At 38.1% G+C, this 15,465-nt stretch overlaps 1 protein-coding gene across 1 annotated transcript in view; it reads left to right on the top strand.

Moving 5' to 3' along the window:
* Positions 1-1,506: 1,506 nt before the first annotated feature.
* The window catches only part of USP38 (ubiquitin specific peptidase 38), a 34,316-nt gene continuing 20,357 nt past the window's right edge, over positions 1,507-15,465 (top strand). The window contains exons 1-4 of the mRNA XM_040473110.1: positions 1,507-2,754; positions 4,355-4,490; positions 11,191-11,320; positions 13,264-13,365. Coding sequence (XP_040329044.1) covers positions 2,073-2,754; positions 4,355-4,490; positions 11,191-11,320; positions 13,264-13,365 — 1,050 coding nt within the window. The 5' untranslated portion in view covers positions 1,507-2,072. The remainder of the gene's footprint in view (positions 2,755-4,354; positions 4,491-11,190; positions 11,321-13,263; positions 13,366-15,465) is intronic.

Raw genomic sequence — 15,465 nt, 5'->3', positions numbered from 1 at the left:
ACAATATTTGGCAAAGTAAGCAATCTTAAACCATTTCTTTAAAATTTGGTCACCATTATAGGCTATTTATGCCAAATCTCACAACTACATTAGGCAAACCTGAATGGGGCTATAATGAAGCAATGTCTTCCCAATTTAAAGGCCTCTGATTAAAACCTAAATTCTTATTGTGAACCTTTGGTATTTAATTTGAAAGAGTACAAGCATGATGACTGCATCTGTTTGCTATAAACCATCTCCAATGTCAGCAAACACACATGCAGGCATACCTCAGAGATACTGTTGGTTCAGTTCCAGACCACTGTAATGAATTACCACAATGGAGTCAAATGAATTCTGAGGTTTCCTAGGGTATATAAATGCTAATTTTACACTACACTGTAGTCTATTAAGTGTGTAATAGCTTTATGTCTAAAAACATACATACCTTAATTTAAAAATACTATACTGCTAAAAGATGCCAACCATCATCTGAGCTTCCAGTGAATAATCACAGCTCACAGATTACCCTAACAAGTAATGATCAAAAAGTTTGAAATATTACAATTACCAAAATGCGACAAAGCTATGAAGTTAGCAATAACAGCTGGAAAGCCAGTGCCAAAAGACTTGCTTGACACAGGGTTGCAACAAACCTTCAATTTATAAAAATCCCAGTATCTGCGAAGCACTATTTACTTTAGGTGAAGTGCAACAAAAAGAGGTACTAAATACTCTTAACTACGACATAGGCAAATATATGCCTTTCATCCTTTCTCACCTGCCATTTTCCTTACTCTTCTATTTGGGGGACGGCTTTTAGGTTTTCCGTATGTTCCAAAAGCTCACTAAAAAGACTCAGACGCTTGACGAAGCAAACCTCTACCAATACTGACCTTCCTAAAATGTGTATGCAGCTGCCAGTACAGTCCTTACTCTAATAACCACAACATAGGAGAAAGACATTCGCGTTAAGCAGCCTTAATTCATTTCTCGATGAATGAGCCAAGACCTTAAACATTTTCTCCTCAATCCCAGTTTTGAGTTCCCTTCCTTACTTTTCACTTAAATGCTCTTCTCGCGTTTCCAAAACCTTCTTATTCACAAAATGTTACATAAATAGCACTTCCTCAGGCTTTCACGAGTACCCTGACCCGGACAGAACCTACAGAGATCAGGAAGTAGGAATCCTAAATATCCTGACCACCTCCTCAGCTTCCGCTCGCGGCCGCGCCTCCCAGAAAGCCGCCTGTGACTCGACACACGATGGCCACTGACGCAAGCGTCGCCGCGCGACTCAACAGGCAGCGGCCGCGCCTGCGCAGCAGTGGCAAGACGGGAAGGGATTCCGCGCGTAGACGGGGTGGGGGGCGGGGAGTCTGCGAGTTGGGGCGGAGGAGGGGGAGAGGGAAAGAGGGGCGGGACGGCGGAGGGGCGGAGGGGCGGAGGAGGGGCGGAGGGGCGGAGGGGCGGAGGAGGGGCGGAGAGGCGAAGGAGGGGCGGAGGGGCGGAGGGGCGGGCGGGCCTTTCCGGAGGGTCTTAGTCCTTCACTTCCTGTTTGTGGGACCTTCTGAATCCGGGTCAAGTGTGTTAGCTTCTTCTCTTCTCCGGAGCTGACCCGGCACCTTCAGTGACAGCGGCTTCTGACTCAACCCAGGGCGGGTTTCATCTTATGACCTGCTAAAGGCCGGACGCCCACACCTGCCCCAGGAAGCGAAGGCGAGCTTCCTCCACCTACTGGCTGGCAGCCCCGGGCCCTGTGTGACCGCCGCGCCGAGGGTCCCCGCCACCCCTCCGCGCTGATGCTGAGAGGGAACGCAGGCCCGGGGCGTCTGCGGAGTGCGGGCCTCTGGCTCCTTAGGCCCGCGACGGGCGGTGCTGGCTCTTACGCTACCCACGCTTGCCACCCCCCACCCGGACTTGGATGGGCTCCCCTACCCGATAAATGTGGCTGCTGAGACTGTGGTGGCGGTGGTCGGTCCCGCTACTGCTGCGCCCCAAGTTCCCCTTTGCCACGGGATTCTCGTGCCCCACGTCGGGACTGTCGGCCCCCGCTCCTAACCCCGTGGCCCTGGCCTTGCAGCTTGGCGACAATGGACAAGATCCTGGAGGGCCTGGTGAGTTCTTCGCACCCACTGCCCCTGAAACGGGTGATTGTGCGGAAGGTGGTGGAATCAGCAGAGCATTGGCTGGACGAGGCGCAGTGCGAAGCCATGTTTGACCTGACTACCCGGCTCATCCTGGAGGGCCAAGACCCCTTTCAACGGCAGGTGGGGCACCAAGTGCTGGAGGCCTATGCACGGTACCACCGGCCGGAGTTCGAGTCCTTCTTCAACAAGACGTTCGTGTTGGGCCTCCTTCAGCAGGGTTACCACTCGCTGGACAGGAAGGACGTAGCCATTCTGGACTACATTCACAACGGCCTGAAGCTGATCATGAGCTGCCCGTCGGTGCTAGACCTCTTCAGCCTGCTTCAAGTGGAGGTGTTACGTATGGTGTGTGAGAGGCCGGAGCCGCAGCTGTGTGCCCGATTGAGCGACCTGCTGAGCGACTTCGTGCAGTGCATCCCCAAGGGAAAATTGTCAATCACCTTCTGTCAACAGCTTGTTCGAACGATAGGCCATTTCCAGTGCGTGTCCACCCAGGAGAAGGAGCTGCGGGAATATGTGTCTCAGGTGACAAAAGTGAGTAACTTGCTGCAGAACATCTGGAAGGCCGAGCCCTCCACACTCCTCCCTTCCCTGCAAGAAGTTTTTGCAAGCATTTCTTCCACAGGTAAGTGTTATTATATTCCAAAAAAAATCTCTCTTGGAAATTCATTGTGTCTCTTACACACGCACACGTACACACACACACACACACACACACAAAACCATGTTTGGTTCTCTGCCCTGAAAACATTTTCAATGGAAAACAAATCTCCATACCCTCATCCAAAATTGTATTCCTATACACTACCCTTTTTATGCTGCCCCTTTGTGCCTTAAAAAAAAAAGACAGCGTTCCTATTTTAAATGTTGAGAACATTGAGGTCTAAGATCTTTGGCACTAAATAAGTTGCTTAATTGCCCAGCCTCTGCTGAAGTTATGGAATGCTTTGAGGATTGACAACTACTATATAAAGCTTCTATTCATTAGTGACTAATGACAGCATGATAATGTTTATCATGTTATTATTGTACTTTGACTCTGTCATCTTGTCGTTACGAGTTTTTCCCCTGTTTTTTTTAATTTTCCCACTTTTTTATTCATGGGCTGTGCGGTTTGTTTTATTACTGGATTATTCCAGCTAATTATGTACTTTTTAAATATTGACATTTTCTGTCTGCTGTAGTGTAGGAAAGAAAGGGTGCAGGTAGAATGAGGGAAAGGAAAGAGTATGAGGCCTTAAATAGGTGTTTTTGTGCTCAGGGTATAGCCCATGAACTACATCCTTAGAAAGTGGGAAGGAGCCAAGTAATAATTGGCAAGAATATGCTTTCTCACCAGGGATTTTACCTTGTATCTACATTCCTTTTTGGACTTGGAGCTTTCAGCTCTGTAATTTGTGAAACTAGATCCAAAACTGTGTTTACTTCCTCTCTTCTTGGTACAGTCATTCTCCCTGCCTGTTGTTTGAATCAACTTCTTAAGGAGGTGTCTTCCTTTTATCTTGAGAACCAGAGAGAAATAAGAGTAGAGTTTTAACAAGCTTCATGCATTGTGATGAATTAAATATGTTTAGGAAAGAATTACCAAGTGTATATTTGCAGCATCTTAGTTGTTTTATTCTTTTGATTGTAATTTTTCTTGTATTACCAGTGTAGCTAGAACTGTAAGATTTCCCCAGAACTTTGTCAGCTGTAGCAGTAAAGGTGCTCACCTTTAATTGTTCAATTATTATGTAGTTTAAGCAAATTCCCTCAAAATTCACCTTAATTTTCGCTTCATTAAGATACTTTTTAAATCTTCCTTAGAACAACATAATGACTACTGTAATTCATGGTTATAAGTTACATTGAAGGGTCTAAAGTGGGAATTTAAATGATACCTTTCATTGCTGACTTACAAATGAAAATTTTAGCACAACAGTAACTTAATATTAAATAATACAGGAAGACAAAGTAACTTACAGACTAAATCTGGCAATAGCGAACCATAGTTTTTATATTGTAGTAATTTTCTGTGTAATGAACAGTCATTGCTATTCACCCTCATCTCTCATTTCTGTAATTTAACATCTACCCATGAGGTAGAACATTAACAACTGCTTCCTGATTAACACCTTTGCTGCAATAACACTTTTTTTTTTTTTTTTTGGTAAATTGTTTCTCTCTAAATACTTTACTTGAATTTTCTTGCCATATTCCTTTTTCTTTTTTAATTAAAAAAATAGATGCATCATTTGAACCTTCTGTAGCATTGGCAAGCCTTGTGCAGCATATTCCTCTTCAGATGATTACAGTTCTCATCAGGAGCCTAACTACGGATCCAAATGTAAAAGATGCAAGTATGACCCAAGCTCTTTGCAGGTACTTCTTCATGACACTATAGATGGTGTTGTAGATTTGGGAGGAGGAGATATTTTGTTGTATTGTGTGGGTAATGAAAAACTTAGATTTTTAAAACTGAAATCATAGAATCAAATGCATAAAGATTCTCCAAAGTAATTGGAATGAATTATTTACCATACTATAGATTTGACAGGCATTCCAGTAATTCAAAGAACATTTTCAACTAAACTTTAATTCCAAAAATATAGACATATATGCTTACTGTATATTAGATTATCAATATATTTTACTAATTTATTTACTCATTATTGTTTCTGGAACCTATTTCTTCTCTCTGGGTTGTTTTGTTTTGTTTTGTTTTGTTTTTAAGCTAAGTATATACTTTTACTTTCTCTTTCAACTGGAATTTCTGGGTAATGCACTCGACCTTTGCTTGAAATACGTTTTTTCTTCCTTAATCTTCAGTAGAGAATTTGGCAAGATATAGAATTCTAATTGATAGTTATTTTCTCCTCGTATTTTCAAAATAATACTGCATTGTCTTCTGGCAACTATTGTTGCTGATACGGAGTCTGCTGTCAGTCAAATTGTCATTCCTTTGTCAGTAGTTAGGCTTTTCTGCTAATGTTTTTCTCCTTCTTGATGTTTTGCAGTTTATTCATATATCTGTAGGTGTAAACTTAATATTATTTATCCTTCTCAACATTTTCATGCTTTTATTAACTCAGTCATTCATTTATTTATTCAAATCACATTTATTGGACACTTACCATAAGTGCCAGGCAGTGTTTCAGAATCTCCTTGAACAAATGGATAAAATTATCTGTCTTCATGGGCTTACTTTCTAGATGGAAAGGCATACAGTAAACTAATAACATATTTTATTGATTCCAAGATGCATCCTGATTTCAGAGATGTTAAAATGTGGAAATACGCAGTCATTTGCTGTAGACGTGACTTTTCCTGCCTTAGTGATACATAAACTAATTATACATCCTAAAGTTGATTTTGTTTTAGATTTTATTAAATATGATAAGTAAGATTATAATTTAGTATGTTGAATAGTGATGAGTGCTTTGGGAAAAAAGTAGATAGGAAAGACATAAAATATGAGGAAATGGCTTGGAATTTTAAATAGGATGGATTAGGAAAGCCTCAATGAGACAGTGCTGATGAAGTAAAGATGTAAATGAAATAAGGGAGCAAACCCTGTGAAGAGCTAAGGGGAAAAACATCAGAACTGTCTTACAATTTGCTATAATTTTTTCTTCAAAGGTACCCATTTATAGAGCTTATTCCAACTATTATGTTTCTTTATTTCAATGACTCTTTCTAATTGAGCTTTTCCTCTCTACCTATTTTTGTTTCATATCTGCCTGGGGTTTCTTGTAATTGTGTGTGTGTGTGTGTGTGTGTGTGTGTGTGTGTGTGTGTGTATCTATGTGTATAGCACATCTAAATAAAATACAGGGATTTGGAACAAAATGGTTTCTGTGTACCTGCTATAAAATTACAGTCATGACATAAACTTAAGTATTTATGTTGGTTTCTCAGAAAGTTACATGTATACATATCTCACTGTCTGTAACACAAACTTTGAGGATTTTGATATTTTCTACCTTTTTCCCTTTTTTGTCTAGTGTTTAAAAAGGACTTTCTCTTCTTGCTTTCCTTCTTTCTTCCTTGTGCTCTTAAATTTAACTGAATCAATTTATCTGTAACTATTACTTTCAGATTCTCATTGCTTATTCTCTCCTTAATTTCCATAGATACGTGAATTTGCTTTGTATATTGAAGAAAAATCTATATAAATCGTTCTTGCTGTATGGCCTCTATCCCCACAATTTTTTTTTTAAGTTTATTTATTTATTTTGAGAGAGAGAGCAGGAGGGGGCAGAGAGAGAGAGGGAGAGAGAGAATCCCAAGCAGAGCCCAACACAGGGCTCAATCCCATGAACCATGAGGTCATGACCTGAGCCAAAATCAAGAGTCAGGTGCTTAATTGACTGAGCCACCCCGGTACCCCTATCCCCACTACTTTCAATTTATGGTGATCTCTTTGCCATATTTGGTGGTCTGTATTGTTGTTTTCATCTTCTTGGTATCTTTATATTCATAGTTCTTAAAGTTCTAGAAATGTGGTGACACCATTCTATTAGGATTTTCTTCATATTGTCCTTTCTATTTTTACTTCTCCATTTATTCTTATCATTTTATCAATTCTCTTCTATACGTGGTTGAATTCCAAGTCTTTATGTAAAGTTCTCATTGTTCATTTATTTTTAAGAAACACTCATATCTCATCCATCTCTCCATAATGAAATTCCTTCTGTGTCCTGCCTAGCAGTAATATTCCTTTGTCAGTGTGACTACAACTGCACTAAAATTTCTTTCTCTTTGAGATGAATATATCATAAATTATGTGGTCTTCTAAATAAAATGGGAAGATTCAGAGAATTATAGATTTCAGAGCTGAAAGTGAAATTAATTATCAATTGGTCTGTCACCTTCATTGCATAGGGAATAATATTCAATATTTTTCATTATATGCCCTAAATCATTACAACAGAACCTTCTAGTTGGTCTTTTTGCCAGCAGTTGACTTAGCTCTCTTCTCTAAATCATCCTGACCTATTTATTTTTCCCTTCTGATCAACAAATTATAATGACTTCACCACTTGCTACATCAAGTGCAAATTCCAATTCTTGGCAGTCAGCACTCTTAATCTTAATTTTTCAATGTTTTCAAACAGTCATAGTATCCAACTTATGAATTTGTTTTGTTTAAAAAAAAATTTTTTTTAATGTTTATTTATTTTTGAGAGAGAGAGAGAGAGAGCGCACGCGCGCAGGGGAGGGATAGAGAGGGAGACTCAGAATCCAAAGCAGGCTCCAGGCTCCGAGCTGTCAGCACAGAGCCCGATGCAGGGCTTGAACTCACAAACTGTGAGGTCATGACCTGAGCCGAAGCCAGCTGCTCAACCGACTGAGCCACCCAGGTGCCCCATGAATTTGTTTTGTTTTTAAAATATATTTGTGGGGCACCTGTCTGGCTCAGTAGGAAGAGTACGCAGCTCTTCATCTCGGAGTCATGAGTTTGAGCCCCACATTGGACATAGAGATTGCTTAAAATAAATAAATAAATTTTTTAAAATAAAATATAATCAATAATTAATTTTTGCCTATTTGTTTGGATGGGAAGTTGTGATCCAGTTTTTGTATTGCATTTCTGATTTATCGTACATGATCCTATTTAACCTACAGTGTATCTGGAGTACTCTTATGTTGCAAATGTAACTGAAAAGAATAGCTATGATTAGTTTATCATACTCCCACCTTATAATTCCCCATACTCCGTACTACCCCACACAGACCACTTACCATGCTTTCACAGTTATTTTCTATAATACAAAGAAATCCAAATACCATACCAGGACCAGATAAGTAACATTAAAGTATGAAATAGGCTGTATGTAACTGAAATAATAAGGGATGGGGTGCACAATCACCTTCCAAAAGGGGAAGCTGATCCTCAACTCCATTTTTCTTGAGCCACAAGGAAATTTGAGTTCAGTGTGGCTGATCTGATTTTTCAAAAGAAACCTGAAAGTTTTTTATGTGAAATTTCCCAATTTTTAAAACGGTGTAACAAATACGCAACTGAGGCTGGATCTAGCCATGAAGCTGCCTTCTAAAAGTGAAAATTGGTTTTATCCTCCACAAATTAAGAATAAATCTATTTTATGTCCTATATAATATTGCTAATTTTAATGTTAAGGGTTTTCAAGTTGCATATTTTTTAGCTCTAGAAAGAAATGGTTTTATTCCACAAATTTGAGCTTCTTCTCAGTGCCAAGCACTGTGCTAAATATTGGGGGTCCAAAGATTAAAGATAGAAAAACAAACAAACAAACAAAAACCCAATAGTAAGATCACTGCTCTTAAGCTTCTGGCCTAATGGAGGAAGAAAGACTTTAAAGTACATAAATTACAACTACAGTTAAATGTTCTTAAATGGTAAGAAATTAACTTGATATATCAAGGTTAAGTGTCCTTAAAATTCATGCAGTAACCAATGCATGGTGGACAAGATTACTGTCGTTAACCATAAAAATAACTCATCTCACAATGCCTGTGCCTGAAAGGATTTGGGCATATGCTAGTCCTGTCAGATTGAAGCACAATTGGAATATAATTAAAGTGTAGCTAAAAGTGTTCCACTACTTACCAGCAGACCTTAGTTCAAATAGCAGTACTACTTACCGTTTATTAATTGTGTAACTGTTGACAAATTTCCTAACTTTTCTTAGCAATTTGAAAGCAGAAATTGTAACTACTATTATATTTTCAGCATTTAATAGAATACCTGTTTTATAACAGGCACTCAAATATTTGTTGAGTGAATGGCTTCTAATTCATGTTACTTCTGACTTGAAGTTTCTTTAGGATGGTCAGGAGTTTGGGGACATATGGGATAAGGTAAAGAGTAGAGGCTTATGAGATGAGAAGCTAGAAATGGAGAGGCGAGGAAAAAGCTGATAGGGTGATTAGGTATAATGAAGAACCTTAGCTAAGTGGAATTTTCTACTCTGCCCCCTTAGACCTGACCTAAGGGGAGTTCTGGCCCAGGGCCCTGTGTTCCAGGGAGCCTAGTTTCTATTCCAGCAGTGCCATTCCCTACAGGGCAGAGTCCATAGAGCCCAGGAGATGTGCTCCCATATACCCCTTCTCTGAACCACATCTTTTTTTGTGTGCATATTTGCACTCAAAAAATGTACAATATGTACTCACATGATTTTCTTTTAAACAAAAACAGTTTTTAAAAGACTTACTGGCACTTTTTTTCTTCTTTAATTGAACAGTATTTCAGATCTTTCCATGTTGGACCCCCATGGATAGATTCATATACATCCATCTTATTCTTTAAAACTCTACATAATGTTCCATAGTATATTTAGCTATTTCCTTATTTATAGACATTTATATTGTTTGCATGTTTTTCATATCCTAAATACAGTGCTACAGTGAATTTACTCATTGTACACAAATGCAAGTGTCTCTCTACTCTATGTATGTAGAGTGACTATAAAATTTTATGAAAATCAGCTTAACAATGGTTGGAAGATGTGGAACAGCTGTCAGGGACTACTTAAATGATTTATAACCATCATTGTTAGAAGAAGATGGCCAGAAAAACAAGAGGAGAAATTAATATGTGTAGAGAGCATAGGGAACATACAGATAACTAGTATAGTTAATGTGCATTTGGACTTTGGACCACTCTTGATGTCGGATGGAACATTTTAATCTTAAGAGCAAAAACCTTAAAAAAGATAACACTCCAGTGTTAATGTAGGTAGTTACAACGTAACTGTTGTGAAAATGACCAAGTCAATTTAGAAGGCCATTTTTTAAACATGTTCATTGCTCTTTTGGTCATATGTTTGTATACTTAGTATTTATATTGGACATTTTGTTCAATTATTTATTGCCACATATGTTAATATTTGGTAGAAGAGAAGCATGCACATTGAGTATTTCCAGTGTCATACATTAACTCATGTAGTCTTCACATCAGCTCTGTAAAATAAGCATGTTTATCTGTAGTCTCCAGATGAGAAAACTGAGACACAGAGGTTAAATAACTTAATCAGGTATTAGAGCCCCCTCCCCCCCGCCAATTAATAAATGGTAAGTTGAGATTTTGAAACTAGATCACTCTGACTTTAAAAACTTGTTTATCCACTACTGTTTTCTTCTTATGTAATCCCCAGAATTGGATCATTGGATCAAATAATATGAACATTTGGCCCAAATGCTTTCCAAAAGAGTTGTACCACTCTTCATTGTGATTGATGTCTAACATTGGGGACAGTCTCTGTCAAACTCCATCTTACTTTGCTGTTACTTCCATTAAACTGGGTTGCTACTCAAGAAGAAAAACACTAATTCAATATAAACACTCAGTAATTCAATATATGGTATATTTACACTTCAGTACCCTTTTATCTATTTGACGTTTCCTTTTTTCTTGGTATGGTAGAATACTGAAAGGGTGAAGAGACCTGTTTCACAATTCAAAATACAGTCTTTTTTAAAAGTGCATTTCATATTTAGACTGCAGTTACCAGAAAGGAGAAATTTTGTTCCTTTGTATCAGAGAACTACATTTGAACTGTTCTTCTTAGAGTAAGTTTGCCTAATAAATTCTAGATTCCACTATGTAACTTCAACTTAAAACTTTGCATTCATGTGAAATGACCCTTTATCAGAAATTCTTTTTATTGAAATATGTGAGAAACTATCAGCTTACAAGATTGGAAACTCTTTGAGTACAAGCACCCATTATACTCATTTCTACATCTTATAATTTTATTTATTTTTTTAATGTTTATTTATTTTGAGAGAGGGAGAGTGTACAAGCAGGGGAGGGGTAAAGAGAGGAAGAGAGAGAATCCCAAGCAGGCTCCATACTGTCAGCACAGAGCCTGGCGTGGGGCTCTATCTCACCAACCATGAGATCATCACCTGAGCCGAGTAACCAACTGAGCCACTTTGGCACCCCTCATTTCTACATCTAAAACAATGCTTTTCATAAGCAAACTCAGTAAATACTGAGTCACAAAGGGAGTGGTTATCTACTCTAGCCCTTGTTATTTCCAACTAAAAGATGTTGAAAATATTTTCAAGATTAATAGTTTTGTTTTTCAATTTTCAGAATGATTGACTGGCTGTCCTGGCCATTGGCTCAGCATGTGGACACGTGGGTAATTGCACTCCTGAAAGGACTAGCAGCTGTCCAGAAGTTTACTATTTTGATAGATGTTACTTTACTGAAAATAGAACTGGTAAGTGGGAGTATTTAAATCTCTTAAAATGAATGGTCTCCTAATCAATGGTTATATCTTTGAGTTGTCCCCTGTAAAGTATCTAATGTTGAGTATGTTCTTATTTTGGGTTTTGTTTTGAATAATAATTTTGAAACAGCCTTTAGAAACTGAAAATGGTATTTAAGTATAGGTAATTAAAATAGTTTTGCTGTTTTCAAGTATTGAATATGAAAACACTTCCTCCCATTATCTTCCTTTTTTAAAAATGTTTATTATTTTGAGTGAGAGAGTGCCTGTTCAAGTGCACGCACGTGTGCGCACATGGGGGCAGTCAGAGAGAAGGGAGAGAGAATCCTAAGCAGGCTCCACACTGTCAGCACTAAAACCCTATGTGGGGATTGAACTCACAAACTGAGATCATGACCTGAGCCGAAGTCAAGAATAGGATGCGTAACTGAACCACCCAGGCGCCCCTCCTATTATCTTTTGCATCCAACTAATCAAGCTTGTGCCACCATCATTCAACCAAAACTATCTTTGACACCAGTGCTTTCCAGTATTGCTAAACTCAGAGTTATTTCTCAGGCCTCCTCTCATTTAACCTATCAACAGCATTTGACAGTTGATCACTCCCTCTTGAAATACTTTCTTCACTTAGTTTTTGTCCCAGTTCACTTCTCTTTTTGTCCTGGTTCACTAGCATCTCAGTCTCTTATAGTGGATCTTTCTAACTTTAGAGTGCTTTAGAGTTTCTTTCATCTTTGATACATTTTCTTCTCAATCCATACTCAGAGCATATATGTTCCATGGCTTTAAATAATGTTTCTAAGTTAACGACTGCCGGGTTTCTATTTCTCATTCATTATTTTCCCATAAACTCCATATTTACGTATCCACCTGTCTATACTTCGGTCTCAAATTCAACTTTTTCATGATAACCTCTGATTTTTCCCTCCCAGACTGGTCTTCCCCATCTTATATAGTTAATTCATCCTTCCACTTGCCCAGGCCAAAACCTTGAAGCTATCCTTCTCTCGTTTCATTCTCTCTCAGCTATTATCCTACAAATCCTGTTGATGCCACATTTAAAATATATCCAGAAGCCTATCACTTTTAACCAGCTACATCACTATCACTTTGGTCCAAAGCCATTATCATGCCTTGATGTACTGATTGCAGTAGTCTCCCTGCTCCTGCCCTTGGTCCCCCACAGGTGTCTTATAACTCCTACGTGATCTCGCCCACTGCTGCTTCTCTCATCAAATCTATTACTGCCTCAGTCTTTGTGCTTTGCTTACACTGCTCTCTTTGCTGTATCTCTAGTACAGCAAGCTGCAGGCCTCAGGGCCTTTGTAGTGCTTGGCATTTGCCTTGCTTATTATGCTTTTCTCCCAGGTATCTGCCAGGCTTATTCTCGTTTCCTTCAGTGTTTGATAGTCAGATGTCATCTTTTACATGAGTAATTTTTTGAATATCATAATATAATAGCAGACCCCGTTGCTACTCAGTCCCTGTTCTTCATAGCACTTGTCTCCATGTTACTTTTCATTGTCTACCCACCCTGTAGACAGTAAGCCTGATCGGATCAGAGTTTTTCTTTTAATCCACCGTTGTATCTTCAGTGTCTAGAACAATGCCGAGCAGTAAGTACTCAGTAAATATTTGTTGAATGAATTGAATGAAGCGTGGGTCAAGGAACTATCACTTTGTAAATAAGGTTTGACAGATTTTTATTTGATCAAGGGGTTTTAAGAGTTATTTAGGCCACTGCATTCCCTTGATGTCAGTCATGTTGTTATCTCCCACCTTTCTCTCTCCCAGAGTTTAATAACATGTTATGATAGAACTTTCCAGAAAGGGGGTACTCAGGTACGTATTTTTGGTCCAAGGAAAATAACCGCTGACTGGGTTAATGATTTCCCTACAAACTCTTTAAGATGGATGTCTTATCTTTTTTGAAGGTTTTTAATCGACTTTGGTTTCCTCTTGTGAGACCTGGTGCTCTTGCAGTTCTTTCACATATGCTGCTTAGTTTTCAGCATTCTCCAGAAGCGTTCCATTTGGTAAGTTGGGACACAAGCTTTCTACATTGAAAAGCTTTGTTTTAAAATTTTAGTTTAATATTGAGTCACATTTACATGTAGTCAAAAGATCGTAAGTTAGTCCTGAATCTATTTTCTTGTAGCTTTATGATTTCTTAGAAAATTGAGGTGATGGGATTTCCCTCCAAAGAATATATTTCCGGAATGTCTGAGTCTCACCAAAACTGCTCCACTTGCAACCACTACCAGCAACTGAAAGTTATTGTTCTACACGAGAGATGTCACATGTCCACATCACTGATGGTTGTCTTTTTCATGTATGAACAGTGTAGAAGAAGAAAAATGTTTTAAAACCACTGACTGCTCTAGAATTTCAGAAACGTGAAAACATCAATTGTGTTATAGCCCCAGAACTAAGACTTCATTCTCTCCCAGCGTATAACCTACAAATCCTGTTGACTCCACCTTTAAAATATATCTGGAATCCTACCACTTTTAATGAGCTACATCACTGGTTTTGATTTGATCTGATTTCAGTTATTTCGTTATCAGTTATTACAGGTGGAAATGATAAAATGTTATTCAGAGAACCTGTCCACTTATCTATCTAGCACATCACAGAAAGGCAATGCTTTATCTGGTTACTTGCTTCCTCCAGGGTCTGATCCTCAGTTTAATAGGACTAGAACCTCATTATCAATCCAGCCACAATGTAAAAATCTTAGGAATGTGGACCCACTACAAGCAGATTCAAAGGAGACTGATGAATAAGTGCTGAATCCCAGTTGTTCATTGTTAGCTAGAAATATAACTAACTAGCCTCCGAGAACCATGTACATGCATAGGCTGCTCAGTGCCTCACTGCCACTGAAGGAAAATCTGCAGGCTTTGTAGAAAGTAAACCTTACCAACAAGTAATTACATTATGCATTGTCACTTAGGTTGTGTTATTCCAAGAATTTCTACAGTTAATTGCCTAATTGGTGATGTTGACCATCAACCAGTAACCTTATATTTGTTACACAAACAAAACTCAAAACTTAAGCTAATATAGCAGGTATACTAGCAGAGTCTAGTGAGAATTTCTACAGTTAATTGTTTAATTGGTGATCTTCACCATCAACCAATAACCTTATATCTGCTGGTTATACAAGCAAAGCTCAAAACTTGAGCTAATACATCAGGTGAACTAGCAAAGTTTAACAAGGTAAAGAACATCAGTTATTCGTGTCTCTTCAGGCACAATCGTGTAGGCCAATTGAGAAAAGCTTTCTTTTCAGAATTTCTGGAAAGGAGATTCTCTAACATAACTTAGTCATCCATTCTAATGTTCATTGCTCCTCAAACTGAGGACATTTCTTAATCTGTCTGATTAGTCATTTATGCCAACTCTAAACCCATTTCTTTGTTCACAGTTTTTTAAAAGATGGAAGATACTCCGTATTGTTGTATTGCTTTTATATTCTGAAAAAAATATATAGTTTAAAAAAAATGGTTGACTGAAATATTTAGCTTATTGAAATATGAAATCATTTATTTAAGAAGTCATTAGATCTGAAATTAAAAGTTGTCATCTGGCTTAGTAAATTCTAAAAACTGATATCTAATTATTGCTTCCATACTATAAGCATGGTATATGTATATATACATACATATATATGTATATTTGTATAGCCAGACCAGCTACTCAACTAAAATGAACTTGAGCATCTAGTGGTAGTTAAATCATGTGGTAGTTAAATCAGCTGTAACTAATTCAGTGAAGGATTCAGGTTTAGAAGTTGTTGAGTATAAGCAATAATCTGGAATCACCATCACTCTTCATTACATTACCTGTTTATACTATTTTAGAGCAAACCAAGATTGATGTTATAATGTGTGTATTTATAGATCAAGTTACTTTTTCTTATGCTTTTTATAAGTGGAAAGAAATTTATACAAAAGAAAAATATCAAAGCTTCTAATAAGTTATATACATTGTCTCAAATAGTAACTTAAGTTTAATGAGTATTACAGTAATGTTGACAAATATTTAGGTTTTCTCATTCAAAAAATATCAACTTCCAAGCATTTAGAAGGTAATAGCCTGCTTGCACATATATATCTATGCCTATGAAAAAC

This window comes from Herpailurus yagouaroundi, unplaced genomic scaffold, assembly GCF_014898765.1.
Source record: "Herpailurus yagouaroundi ecotype Mexico unplaced genomic scaffold, PumYag 28, whole genome shotgun sequence".
In the NCBI taxonomy this organism is placed as follows: Eukaryota; Metazoa; Chordata; class Mammalia; order Carnivora; family Felidae; genus Herpailurus; species Herpailurus yagouaroundi.
The sequence above is the reverse complement of the archived record's forward strand: the minus strand, read 5'-3'. Positions and strand labels throughout refer to the sequence as shown.